This window comes from Lutjanus erythropterus, chromosome 3 (assembly GCF_056507025.1).
Source record: "Lutjanus erythropterus isolate fLutEry1 chromosome 3, fLutEry1.hap2, whole genome shotgun sequence".
Taxonomy (NCBI): domain Eukaryota; kingdom Metazoa; phylum Chordata; class Actinopteri; order Lutjaniformes; family Lutjanidae; genus Lutjanus; species Lutjanus erythropterus.
The window spans coordinates 6,402,435-6,417,305 of record NC_139319.1 but is presented as its reverse complement, the minus strand read 5'-3'; the positions used below and the strand labels follow the sequence as shown (position 1 = coordinate 6,417,305).

General features: G+C 39.4%; 1 protein-coding gene across 1 annotated transcript; it reads right to left on the bottom strand.

Annotated features, from left to right (window-relative positions):
- Nucleotides 1-1,296: 1,296 nt before the first annotated feature.
- On the bottom strand, nt 1,297-14,213 carry LOC146329524 (protein FAM83F-like). Its single transcript, XM_084712268.1, has 5 exons — nt 13,540-14,213; nt 6,319-6,486; nt 5,101-5,222; nt 2,628-3,367; nt 1,297-1,401 (listed from the first exon to the last, which is right to left on the bottom strand). The coding sequence occupies exons 1-5, from the start codon at nt 13,993-13,995 to the stop codon at nt 1,355-1,357; spliced, it is 1,533 nt and encodes a 510-aa protein (XP_084568394.1). The 5' UTR covers nt 13,996-14,213; the 3' UTR covers nt 1,297-1,354.
- Nucleotides 14,214-14,871: the final 658 nt, after the last annotated feature.

Sequence of the window (14,871 nt, the reverse complement as noted above, 5' to 3'; positions counted from 1 at the left end):
CTCACAAAACCTTTGCTTTTTAAAAAAGGAGTCTGGGGCTGATCCGCCTCTATCTCAGATTACACAGTGCAGGTTTTGCTCTGGAGGACAGAGATCCAGTCTCAGTGAGGATCCAGTGTCAATGAGGATAACCAGAACGCATTAAAGATAACAGATGTAAACACAAAGGCGAGATTCAGGTAACACTTCTGGATACAGATCCCATTTTAACACCAGGTGTAAAGGACAAAATTAATGGCCTGGTGTGTAAGATTGATGGGGATTTACTGGCAGAAATGAAGTAATATTCATAAGTATGTAAATAAGAATCTGTATTTACAGAGGGAGCGGGTTCTCTGCAATGAAGAACACCATGTTGCACGGACAAACCAAACACTGGTTCTAGATACAGGCCTTTCACGTTCTGCAGCCACCACAGGCTCTAGTATTGTAAGATATGAAGATTTTCAATATGTATCCGTTTTGAACAATTGAAACGATTTCAGTAACATGCAACATCATGAACAGCTCAGACAGAGAGCAAGAAGAACCTTAGAACCTTAGATCTTCATACAGTCAACGTAACAGCTCATAGCTTTTTATAAGCGGATAGAGAGGAAATGGAAGGTCATTTCAGAATAAAGGTCTTTCAATATTACTGTGAAAATGATGACTTCACAACATAACAATAAAATGTTTTGTCTTCAAATTGTCGGGGAAATACTGAATTATTCTTAATACAAATAAAAGATTTTAGGGTTAGGGCTGTGGCAATTCTTTAGAGAAAATAGTATTGAACGGATGTTTTTTTTTAAGTATTGAATGGAAGTCAGAAATCTACATGGTGCAGGTTCTTCTATGAGGTGTTTGCAATCTGCAGACTCACGACCAGATGCAACTAAATCCTACATACTGGCCCTTTAAGTCTGTCTGATGACTGCTCTCTTTAAAACTCCAGAATGAGCCGAAGAAGACTTCACATTTTGTGCTCTCAAATATTCACTATGCAAGTATACATACACGTGTCCAGGGGGTAAACAGTCGGCCCGACGTCCCTCAAGCCCCACCAAGGTTCAGAGCAAACATGATGCAGGTAATCACCAGGAAGTATCCCATCAGACCTTTCTGCAGCCCATATGGGTAACAGGCATCCCACAACACTTTGATTATTGAGTTTTGGCATTTTGGCGGCAAACATTTAAACATTGTAACATTTGGTAACATTTGTACCTGAAGGACTGTACATTCATTTGGTCTTTCTGTAAGGCACTGGATAAAGTACTTACTGTATTGCACAATAAAAAAGGTGGCATTAGTTTTAAGAAAGTCACTTTGTAATCCATCTGTAAGAATGTTGTACTCTGTTCTGGGGTCCTCAAGAGACTTTACAGCCTTGTCTTCCTCGACGTCGACTCTTAACACCTGTGAGAAAAAAGAGAAACAGTCACAAAATTATTATAAAAAGAGATTTGTGAGGTGAGAAAATCATTACATAGAATTCATCACTATATTGTAAAAATATTTAAAAATATTTAAACCAGGATTACTCAAAAGTAACTATTATTTGCCATAAAATAAGATCAGAACAGCAGTCAGAAGTCTAAAAAAAGTTTAGCACCTCCAACCCCACATTTCTTTTTTCCATAAATTGTCAACAATGATATGGGAACCAACAAATAACAAATGAACGAAGTTGAATTCCAGTAATGTAAAGCTCAGCACAATAGCATCAGCAAACTATTGTTTGTTGATTTTCCATAAATAAATTCTATTGATTCAACTTCACAGAGCAGCGGCTCTATGCCCCTCAGTCCCCACTGCCCCACAGTTTGAGAACCACTGGATTGGAGGTTTTAAACCCTTTGACAGAAAATCGATTGTAGCCAGTAGCATAATCCATAGATCATGACAGAGTTAAAGAGCCTTTTTCAAGACTAGAGAAAAAAAAAAAGTTTAAAATTGTCTCTTGGCTTTGGTGGTATTTACCTATTCATACCCTCTTGGCATTTCACTAGAGTATATGGCAAGGCTCAACAGTAAGGGTTGCCTGCACACTCGGGGCAAGTAAAATGCCATATTGGGCAAGTAAATAAAAAGGAATTAAACTACCTTTGATAAACATTTAAGTAATTTCTCATGCAAAATGGTAGACACTGCCGTTTTCAGCCTCTCAGATATAGAGATTTCCTTTTGTTTGTTTGTTATCTTATTAAACTGAATATCTTTCGGTTTCAGACTGACAAAACCAGACATTTAAAGACTTTAAGAAACTGAGACGTGAAGAAAAGGTTGTTGTAAGCAACTGGACTTGGTAGGGTTCATCCAAGAGGCTAAACAACCTTTTCTACTAACGCCGTGACCTGGATAACAGAGAATCTTCACAGAAAAACTGGGACGGACATTTTTCCATTATTTTCTGTTATTTTATAAACGTTTTAGCCCTAGATTAAACATGACAATTAACTTTAGTCTTTGTTGTTATTTAATAACCACTAACACAATCTGCACAGGGGCAAGTAAGAATTACTATCAGATAGGTAGACTTCTGCCCCACTTGCCTGACTGAGGCCCAAATCTACTCGTGACCCCTCAGATTTACCACCATTTCCTGATCCAATCTTTACAAATCCACTTTAGTCCTGACTTACTCTCATTGTCCTGTACAGTGTTGACAGTTTGCTCAGAGTCTGTCTTCTTGCCCAGCTTCTTACTCCTCCACTTGGATGGAGATTTCACGATAACCTCAAAGCTGTCCTCGTTCTCTTCAGTCCGGTTGGTTTCTGTGGGCGAAGGACACGTGTTGCTCGTCAGGCTGTTAACCGAAAGCTTACTGGACGATTTCCCTCTGGAGAATTTCCGCTTGAAACTGAGCCACCCCTTCTTTTCCGGCTTGACTCCGTTGGGTCTCTGGAAGCTTTCGCTTGGCGCTTCTGACGGCATCGGGCTAAACCGGTCCTTCCTCTCACTGAGGGACAATCGCTGGCTTTCTTGCTCCACCTCCTCAGGAGCCTCGGCCAGAATCGACCCCCTCTTGGGTCCGCGTTCCTGCAGAGACCCCGGCGGACGCGGGGTGTCGCCAAACACCAGCGAGTATTTGGGGTTGTAGAATTTGTGTGCGGGGACCTGGATGCCCGCTTTCCGTGAATCCCCCAAGCTAACCTGGAAGCGGGATGTGGTCGCCGGTAAAGGCGGGCGTTTGGGCCCCACTTTGGAGCGCAATGTGGTGGTCACTTTAGCAGCAGGCGGGCTGACGTGGAACTCTTTGTAGAGGTCCATGTTGTCAGAGATGGCATAAAGCTCACGGAAGTCCCGGTCGAAGAAGTCGACCACCTGTCCCGTCATCACAGTGATCATGTTCCGGTCCATACGAGACGTACACCAGGAGAAACTGGGACAGAGACAGAGAAATGTTTCACAACAGGTATCATCTTCATTAGATTTTGTGTGTCCTCATTGGTCCATTAGATTAACAGCAAATATGATTATACAAAGAAATTTAATATTTAAATATAAAAGACATATTTCACAAATGCAATAAGCATGTGTCCAAAGAATCAAATCAAGGAATGTGGACTTTTCATGCTTTATTTAAAGGGACAAGGTACAATACTCATATTATACCAGATGTAGCTAGGAGTTTATTTTTATCTGTGGTCCTTGGAAGATAATTCCAGGTTGTGTTTTTTACAACTTGGGTCTGAATTTTGCAGTTTTGAGAACATTTTATTGTTATCATTATTTGTAACGAAGGACAATAAAAAACAGGGTCCTTACACATTTTCAGTATTGCATACTAAGTACAAACAGCAACATTTTTGTGTATTTATTATTTTAAAATCCAAGTTTTCTATGTTACATTCTATCATTTGAGCATTTTTTATTGAGACTGAGGTCACGTATGCACAAATCATCTATGTCACATTCTATGTATGCTATTATTCTACTAAATACTTGACAGATGATTGTAACTAAGTACTGTAGCTCATGCAAATGTATTAACACAAAACAAAGACAAGCCCTCGGAAAACTTTAAACATTGTTAAATACATTGTTTAACTGCTCCACTAGGCGCTCAGTACATGTTCATGTTTGGAAACCTTTCCTCTCTCATTTTGAACAAAATTTCATATCAAAACATTAAGCATTAAGTCGGGTTCTCTGAACATCTGTCTGGCTCTTTCTGTGTGTATATTTGTTGCTGTATTTTGTAACTGTATGTGTACATATATCTATTTGTGTATTGACATTAGTGTGCCTTGTCAAGCTTGTTGTTGATGTTGTTTGCTGTGATGCATCTTGTGACGAGTAAATGGACATGAAAACGTTCAATAAAAAGATTTCAAAATAAAATACCCATTGTGGCCATTCAGTCCACACTTATACAAAGGAAACAGGAAGTAAACTAACCGATGTATTGAACAAATAATATATTATTTCCGCACCTATATTTTGTGGTCATTGTGATAAAGAAGAAGCTAGAAGTTGTTGAGAAACTTAAATAATAATAATAATAATAAGAAGAAGAAAAATAGTTGTACTTTTCTGATAATTACTTCACTGCATGACTCACAGATGTTCACACAAGCTTAATATTTGCTTAGTAGTGATGCTATGTATATTTGCTATTCAAAGATATATATTGCCACATTTCTTCTGAACTAGAAGGTCACAGGTGTCCAGATTTCGTACACTTTTAAGGCACTTTGGGTTTTGCAGGATGTGACATACAGACTTCTAGGAAGTGTAGGAGTGAGTTATACTTCTGGCCTTGCTTTCAACAACATTAAGCTCGCTCTGGCTCACGCTCTCTCACACAGTCGTAAACATTTTGGCTGCACTGGCTGCCGGCCATGAAGAACTCTCTGCTTGTAGGACCAATTTATTTTGAGACATTCAAATTTTTTAATTTTAGAGAACAGAAGAGGAACAATAGTCTGCAAACACAAATATTTTTCCATATTTATCCATCTAGCATGGGCTTATTGTACACATAAGCAGACCTTCACACACACACACACACACACACACACACACACACACACACACACACACACACACACACACACACACACACATACACACACACATACACACACACACACACACACAGACAGTCCTCACCTGTATGAGCCAAACATAACTTTGTCTCCGTCCACCAGCATGTATTTAGGACAGAGTGACCCAGGCAGTCTGCCGAAGGACAAGCTGAAGCCGACTCCCTGAAGTGATCTGGCTCTGATGTTCTGCAGCCGCAGAGGGTCACAGTCAGAGGATTGAATGGGAAATAAACACAGACAGCAACGTCAACAGGGTGACATTATATCAGAGTTGAAAACAGGAGACAGTTGACGGGATCCGTCCTCTAGAAAATCACCAAGGTTCACTGCACCCCAACTTTCTACTGGCTGCTTATGGAAGAGAATTGATGTTTCATGCAATGATGTTTGCTGAATCTATAATTTGATGAAACGTGAATGTTATTCTCTCAGTCTCCTCCACGAGGACCTTTAAAATTAAATTCCTTCCTGGTCACAAACAAATCCTGCAGTCTGCTTTTTAAACACTGCAGCCACACAAATGCTGACCGATTTAGTGTTGTCTATATTTTAGGCCAAAATGTACAGATGAAATGTAAAATAAAGCAAAACTAAAGCTTGAATGGAAATATGTCTTGAAATATGGTGATTTTGGTGCTGCAATTATGCCTGGTCTCTTTAAGGATTAAACGAAACACATAACTCTGATGATGGCACTGATTGTCTGTTTTCAAGATCTTCTCTAGTTGTCCTTATTGTTTGGCCTCTGCCTACATATTTTTCTGTTACTTTCATTTCTATTTTCATTTCAAGCTATCACCTTTTATGTGGCAGATTTCCCAACCAGCCAGCCGATTTGTTTAAGTAATGACCGGAGTACAAATCTGCTAAAAACTGGACAAAAGTTTTCACCCACGTAAAGACTTTGTGAGCGATATGCTGTGCCTTATGTGTTTTTTTCTGAGATGGTGCTTACTGTAAGTAAGACATGACTGAGTTTTGTCAACAGGTTCTGACATGAGAATAATTTAATTCAAGTTACTTCATTCTCCCAGGATAATCTAGTTTAACAAGTTGTAAAAGTGCTTTGCACAGAACCCTGGGTACATGTTTTAAAGGACCAGTGTTTAAGATTTTCAAGGATCTATTCTAGCAGAATAAGGCAAAAATTGAATATAATAACACGATAAACAATGAATAATCAGTCACAACATTTGGTTTTATGGTGTATGTAAATATGTTCGGGGTCATCCTCTCGCATGCCTGTGCTCCCCCAGTATCCAATGTTAAAGGGCCGTCTTACCCGAAGGTGCTGTGAGCCGATCTGCAGCCTGGAGCACATGTCCAGGAAGTGCGGCACACCTTGGCTATCCAGCAGGATGTAAACGGGCACGGAGCGACGGGAGGCCACGTCCATCAGGTCCTGCAGGATCTGGGGGTCTGTGATCATGTCCATCACTATTGCTATGACCTGCGAGAGAAACGGGTTCAACTGATTTATTTTAAAGGCGACGACAATTCAAAATGTGTTTTGACAAGAGCATGCAGATTAGTGCCTGAGGAAATCACAATTTAATGCAACTTATACTGCAAGATTTAAAACAAATCGTGAGTCTTCATTCATTCACTGCCATGGAACAAATTAAAAATGCAGGTAACCTCCACTTAACAACACAAATGTATACTAGGGTTACAGAAATATATCAGTGTTTGATGACTGGCTAGTTTATCGCCGGTCACTTTTTTGGGCGGGGGGCATATGTTCGGGTAATTTCTGTTGTTTTATTTTGCTAAGTTAAAGAACAAGTGACAGCCACTGTTCAGCGACATGCCAGCACCCAACCCAACCGTAATGTACACACAGCACCAGCACAATGGTATTCACAGAAAAAGAAACCAGTGTCAGTTACATAACTACAACTAACCAGAACCAGGAATCTAATTTGGGCAAGCAAAAAAAACAAAACAAAACACAGAAATCACTGGATTTTATTTGGCTGGATGATGTGAATAACACAGATGATTCTACGTGGCCAAACCAAAACTATGTACAGTTGTATAACAAACTTCTTAATATGACTCTTGACTTAATGACAAGCCTGTAATGGACTTCGCTGAGTGCGTCATGTTATGTAATCCTTTTGTAGACAAAGCTTTGTTCACAGAACAGAAAATTTTAATGTAAATTTATGAAATTTCCTTCATGGTTGGGTCAGGGTATTTTTTATCATGTTGGGGCAGGAAAAAAAAAAACACAGACTAACCATTTAAAGGCATGAATGAAGCGCTCTGTTTCTCATCCATGTTCCCTTTCAAAAAAGCCAATAAGATGCTTACGGGCAGCATGTCTTTTTACACAGCTAACAAAGGAACCAGCAGAAGAAGCTAATCTGTCTCAGTGAAGCACTTTGCCACCCAGTGATGCATTCACCCCGGGGGCTGGTCTTGCAACAGTGGAGAAAACCACAGTTTCATCCCATTGCTGAGTTCCAGTCAGGCTGACACATCACAGACACAGAGCTGTACAACAACAAAAGGAGAGCAGTGGAGGAATTTAGGACTTAAATCTGTCTCTGTCTTAAGAAAGGCTTCCCTACAGCTTTTGCTTTCTCCTCTGTCAGAGCATTGGAATTAGGAGACGTTTGTTTTTACCAAATAAAGGAAATCAGACCCAGTAGTTGTGTATGTTGGCAAAATCGAACAGATTTAACTGTAACTTGCAAAAATGACAACAATATGCTGAAAGTTAAAGGTTAAACTGTGTCCACCTGTGGTGTATTTAATAGTTTTTAGTCTATTCTGTTAATTATGCAGCAAAAATTGAGTCTTGTCAGAATAAGGGTCAGCTAGAGGAAGTTTAAACAAGTGTAGAAGTTTAGCGTCCTGTTACACCTGGCATTAAAGGGACAGTTCACGCCAAAAATACATATTTCTCCTCAGACCTGTGGTGCCATTTATCCATCTAAATTGTTCTGGAATTGGTGGGGACTTGGTGTCTCCGTGTTTTGGAGATATCAGCCGTAGAGATGTCTGCCTGCTCTAGAACTAACGTTGCTGTAAGCAGTTTCATGTGGGAACTACTTTCTTTCAAGTAGAAAGATAATAGTTCCAGTAGATTCTGCTGCAGAAAGAAAATAGGTTTCCATAGAATGGAGCTTAGCTCTGCGCTCTAATTATAATCCACATCTATGAAAAATTCCACAGCACCACTCGTACAAACTTCTTGAAAACACACACAAAAAAAGGCAGTACAGAAAAAATGTCAAACTTGTGCATTAAGCATCCATCACATCCACGTAAAAATCAACAACGAGAGGAGAAAAAGGAGAGAGGTAAAAAAAAAAAAAAACGTCCACTCTTGCCTGACTGTCTGACTGACCTCTCATGGGAGCCTCAATTAAAGTAATTAAAGGTGTGCAGCAACTTGAAAACACCAAATGGTTATATGCTCCCATCCGTTACAAATATTACATAAATTACACTTTTAAATTACACTCCATCTAAATACATTTTAAATGATTTCTCTTATTACAACATCATACATACGAACTGAAAACACCTGCAACTATACCATTTAATTCCTTCTAAATCTATTAACTTATATTACTGTTCATTTAAACTGTTAAATTAAATGATTTATTACTAACCTTTTTAACCAAAAAACAAACAATTGCATTTAGGCTCCTGCAAAGTAGTTCCAGTAGACTGTACCATACAAAGAAAATTGTTAATTTTTTCAAATATTTTATTTAGAAAACACATTTAGTACCGTTTTTAACCAGCAGGCAACAGCAACAGCATTTTTTTTTTTTTTTTTCACGGATGGGTATGTCATTGTTAGACTATTTGACTGAGTTTCAATTAGCAAAGATCAACAGACTGTTGGTTTTATGCCCCGATAACTGTTATTCATATTCTTGGTATCAAGTGTGATAAAATAGCCGGTAAGCTACGCCGTGTCGTCTTTGAAGTGTTCTTTTTTTTTTCTTGCGCTGGCGATAAGAAACACCGATTCTGCCTTGTGATTCAATTCTTGAAATTGAAGGTTCACTTCAATCGATTTTCTTTTTGGTACTGAAATTGTGACACCCCTAGAACTGACTCTTCGGTTGTACTCCATCGCTGGGAGCCTATTTTGTCTGCCTTTGTGGCTTGTTGCAGTTGTTGTTTCATACTTTAATATGATGCTGTTGGTATGTAAATGACTACATATTTTTGCTCACGAGGCCTTAATATGAGTAGTACTACTACACAAAAAGTCACAGGGTTACAGAAAACATTAGATTTCTTATCTAGGACCATAAAATATCAAAATGTAAGGTGAGTCTGGTGTGTTGTAGTTATGATATGTAGACAAGTGTTGGACAGACCAACACATGACCAAAAGAGGCATTCTTAGGCCCTGTGGCTGAGAGTACAGGGCAAAGTCTTCAGGTCAGGAATGTTTAATGAACTTTATAGGTTACATTCAGAGTCAAACCACTTAGACAGAAGTTGCATGTTATGTCCATAGAATGATATGATCGATATGAGTGAAAGACAAAGAAAGGCCACAGAAAGAGGGAGAAGGTCATTTCAAACATGTTAGGACATGTTCAGCACAAACAGAGGATGTAGGTTTAGGAGATGTATCATATTCAAATGTTCCACTGTTTCCCCCGGAGAGCAAAGTCATGGAAAAAAAAGAGAAAAGTGTCCTGTATTTAAATTTGTAACAAATGCTCCTGTGTGAGGCAGAAAAGGCCTGTTGTTTTCCACACAGTGTCTCACTGAGGAAAAATGCTGAGTGGACTCTGAGTGAGGTGAACAACACAGACGCAAGCTGGGACGTGCGCGGACGGCAGACTCAGAGACATGAAGCCTCCTGACAGGATCATCATCAACTAAACTGAGAAGAAATTTGATATCTGCATGCCAAGACTAATCTGTTGGAGAACTGGTTGCTCAACATGAGTTGAGTTATGTTGAGCGTGTGTGTGTGTGTGTGTGTGTGTGTGTGTGTGTGTGTGTGTGTGTGTGTGTGTGTGTGTGTGTGTGTGTGTGTTATTTTAAGAAAAGCTCCTTCCCTTTCTGATAAACGACAACAAAGCTGGTATGTTTGTTATGCTCCACACATGCACACCATGCATTTACCATCATTCTCTGACTACTCCAGGAAACACCCCAAAAAGACTGGAAAAAAATATGTATAATATAAATTTAAGTATTTAGAACTGAGAGGAAATAAACTTATAAATAAAACACTCACTCTGTGTTCCCAACATGACAGGGTAATAACTGGAAGGCTGAACAACCAGGGAGCAGGGTAATGTGTACAGACTCGTATGTAAATACTGTAAATCACTGTCTTTAAAAACTGCAAGCATGGAAAAGAGGAGGGCTGGTGATCTTGTTTCACCACTTACAATGCTTCTTGTATAGGAGGTACAGCATGAACTTGTTTGACACAAGGAGGGAGGGGAGGAAGAAAAGCTTAAGGGAACAAGAAAGCGCAAAAAAAAAGAAAACAAAAGAAAAGATTGAAAGAAAGAATGGGAGGGAAGGTAAACACAGAAGAGAAGCTGGACTCCCAAAGAAATTCTGAGGGAAATCCATAGATGAGTTGCATAATAAAGTTGTATCAGTCTTTCCTTGACCCAGTTTAAAAAAAAAGAAAAAAAGAGTCATAATGAGGCAGGGCGAGCCGTGAGCAGGCGGAACAGATGACTCAGCCGGGCTCCAGCAGCGTATGAGTAAACATTGCGATGGGCAACTCAAACACAGACCCATTTGAAGCTCTTAGTTCCTGTGTGGGGAGGGATTAATCACTCAAACATTACTTCACCCCACCTGGGAACTTTGCAAGTTAATACAATGGCAATATTACTAATAATGTGCATTACATGGCCAAAAGTATATGGACATGCCTGTCCACATAATGGCACTTTTTTTTGTCTTCTTGGTTTGGTCCAAACAGTTTCAGGGGAGGATCAGTGAAGGGAATGATAAAAGCTTCAAGATAAGAAAATAATGTGGAACTTTTACTGTGAAGAATTTCTAAGAAACAAGATTTTTATCTACTGTTCAGCCGCTCGACTCAGGACGAGTGCTTCATCAGTCGATCACACGCCTTCGAGTGGGTGCAAATTCTGCTGCGCTGACGCATGGAGTCGAGCTGAGTCAAGCCAAATGCCACGTAGGTATGGATGACTGAAGGGCCAAAGGTGGAGGTGAAAAGCCTTCACTTGACCCCGGACTGAATGTAAATTGTACCCTTTCCCACTGAAGACAAAGGCCAGATGTCAGAGGGTGTTAAGTGGTTTTTTTAAGGCAGTGTCTTTTGAAAAATCTCTCCAATGTATTTGGTGTCGTCTGAACAAACAAATATCATGCTATCTTTGCTCAACTGGATCAAATAACATAATCATGATACCACAGTTAACCGGGAATTGGGCAAAACTACGCTAGAAAACTAAAGGGGGAGAACTTTTACCAAGCTTTATCTGAGGTGACTCTGAAAAATGCAATGCTGCAACATAAAATTATATTTTTAAAGAAAAAGTGCTGCCGACTTTGTGGCAACAGTTTGGGGAAGGTCCCTTCCTGCAGATTGACTGATTAATTGATCATAAGAAAATGATTATTGGATAAATTAAGATTTTTTTTAAGAGAGAGATTCTTCAGAGAATATGCCAGAAAAACTGGTTCCAGGTTCTCGTGTGTGGATATTTGCTGGTTGTCTAAATAACCTAAAAGTAAAATTCAGATTTTGGTCCCTTTGTTGGCAACAAAAAAAGAAACAAAAAATCTAGTAAGTGATTGATAATAACACACTCAGTTGCCACTTTATTGGGTAAATCTGTACAATCCAATATGACTGTTCTGCCATAAAGGTTCATTTTAATGTCCACATATTTTTGTCCTTATAGTGTGGCAGCGTTGCAACAGAAACCAATTGGCCTTCCATGATTAAATAAACCACACTAAATTAGAATTATCAAAGGCGTGTTCGTAAACTGACTTTTAATCATCATAAATTAAACATAATATTTAACAAACATAATATTTTGTCCTGGTCACATGTGTGATGATGTGTTCTAGTTATATAATTCTTTTGCCCCGCCCACTGAGGCTGAGCTCAACATGTCAGACTGTTTCCACCTAAACATCATTAATTTTCCAAACAATAACTACACATCCAATTTAATTATGTGATCAGGCAAACTGACAACAGTGTAGATATGAGTATGTGTGTGATAAAATGTAATGTGGCTTAAGTAAACTGGGTCAAAGGAAATTACGGGATTCAAGCAGGTCATAAAAGCAGAACAACTTCATGTGTAAACTGCATTCTTCAACTACTTCAAACTCACTCACCACTTCATAACTCTGTAGTCCTTATCTGTGGTTAAAAAAAGAAAAAGAAAGAAAAACAAAACACAACACGACTCTTTTTTTCTCCAGCATCTAATCACCTATTCAGTCAACTGTTGTCGCCATAAATACTGAGATTTTTCTATCTGGAATCTCCTCTCACTGTAGATCATAAACCTTTCTTATTCATCTCAGTTCAGACCTGTCTGATACTGGACAACAAAAAATATTCTAACATTATTGTGGCAATATTGAGGTATTGGTCAAAAATACTGTGTATTGGATTTTATCCATATTGCCCAGCACTGGTGTTTGTTAGCTTTATCTACAGCAGTGCATCATACTGCATACGATCATCATATGTTTGCACTAATCGATCATTTATAGTTATTTTACTTTATTTTAGAGAAAATGTGCATATTGAAATATATATCATATATTGTGCCTAGCCCAAAAATTACAATTATTTTTAAGCCATACTACCTTCCCCTATAAATACCTGTGACAAAGATAGAAGAGCTGCAGCTATTAATCGATTATTAATTTAATTACCGACTACTCTGATAATCGATCAATATAAAAATGCCCAAATCTCTGATTTCAGCTTGTCAAATGTGAATATTTTCTGGTTTCTTTACTCCTCTTATGAGAGTAAACTCAATATCTTCATGTTTTGGACACAAGATTTCATTTGAGGACATCAGCTTCAGCTTTGTAAAACAGTGATCAGCATTTTTCACCATTTCTGACATTTAATGGAGCAAATCACTGATTGATTAATCGAAAAAATAATCTACAGATATGTTATGGAGGCAGAACATTTTACAGTTTGACAAGTATAAACAGAAGAACACAAATAGAGCAAAATATACATATATATAAAACCTGAATTAAGAAAGAAGATCAATAAAATTCTGCTTATAAAGCAAACAAAAACAATCTACATTATGTTGTCATGAAAAAAAGTTTTCATATGGGCATATTGGACCACATATACATACTGGGTATTAATTGAGATGTGGCAATAAAAAGTTTGGTATTTTGCCCAGGGCTCCCATTTTATGACAATAAATGTCAACTTTTAAAAAGTGTTGTACCATATTTGAAGATATAATTTCTTGACAACCCTGATAATAAAGATGACATACTGTATGATAGTCCCTGTCCTCACCTTGGTGGCCTCCTGGATGAGCCGCCGCACCACCTCTTTGATGTGAGGTCCGTTGTCTTTGGGCGGGTGTGTGTGGACGGCCACCCGGGTCACCCCTTTGAAGAACCCCCCGCTGGGCCAGCCGATGTCCAGCGGCGGCACCTCGGTGTCCGACATCTGGGGCCAGTAGGTGGAATGGACCCCCGAATCCGCGTCGGTGCCGGAGGACGCCTTGCTGCCGTCATTCTCCGAGTCGTACTGTTTGAAAGTTCCCATCAGCTGTTTGACTTCTCTGGCCGACAGGAAGTCTTTCATGTTGTCATCTTTAAGTCGCATTTTGAAGGCGCCGTCGCCGTTCTTGAGCAGCTCCTCGATGGCCGCACGCTGCTCCTCGCTGTAGTAGAACTCCGGTCTGGACTCCGGGATCTTGGCTCCGATGTGGCCGTCCTCCATGCACATGAGCTGGGATTCGGCCATGGCTGTGGCAGCGGGTTCCCCTCCTGGAGCTCAGGACCTCTCGCTCACCCCGTGGGGTCTGTTTGGTGTTTTCTCCCTGTGCGTGTAGCCGAACAGGTGACAATGAAGCTGGGAAAGTTTTCTCACCTGACTTAGGGGGAGAGAGGTGGGGCGCGAGGCGGACAACCCATGCTGCCTTCATGTGCAAATGGAATAAAGAGGACTGCAATATTGGCACGTCTATAAACTGCTAAAATGAGCCAATTTACTCAAGGTCTGTGTGAATACTGTAACTGTCAGGTAAAGTTACGTTTTGAATAGCAAATGAAAAGAAGCAATAAAATAGTCCTATCCTGGGACTTAGCCTATAAAATTGTTTGTGAAAAGGATATAGTTGTGTAAAAAAGTAATGATTACTAAAAGTCTAATCATGCTTGTTTAGCTATAATGAAGCCTTTTAAAGTCATGATAATTAAATGAATGAATCTGAAAAGTTTTCAAAGATCTCTGGCACACTGCCATAGACCTCTTGGGTCCCCAGACCTCTATTTGAGAACCACTAGGCTATTTGTTGTTTAATTTTTACTCTTGCAACCCAAATGCAACAACTCACTTCTGTACCACGACCAGACCCTTCAAACATAAATTTAATTATTAATCTTTTAAACAATTGTGCAGGAACTATTCAGACCCTTTACTTAAAGGGACAGTTCACCCCCAAAATCAAAAATAGGTATTTTCCCTCTTATCTGTAGTGCTATTCATCCATCTTGTTTTGCTGGATTTGGTGTGAGTTGCAGAGTTTTGGAGATATGAGCTGTAGAGATGTCTACCCTCTCTCAAATATAATGGGACTAAATGGAACTGGGCATGTGGTGCTCAAAGTGCCAAAAATAT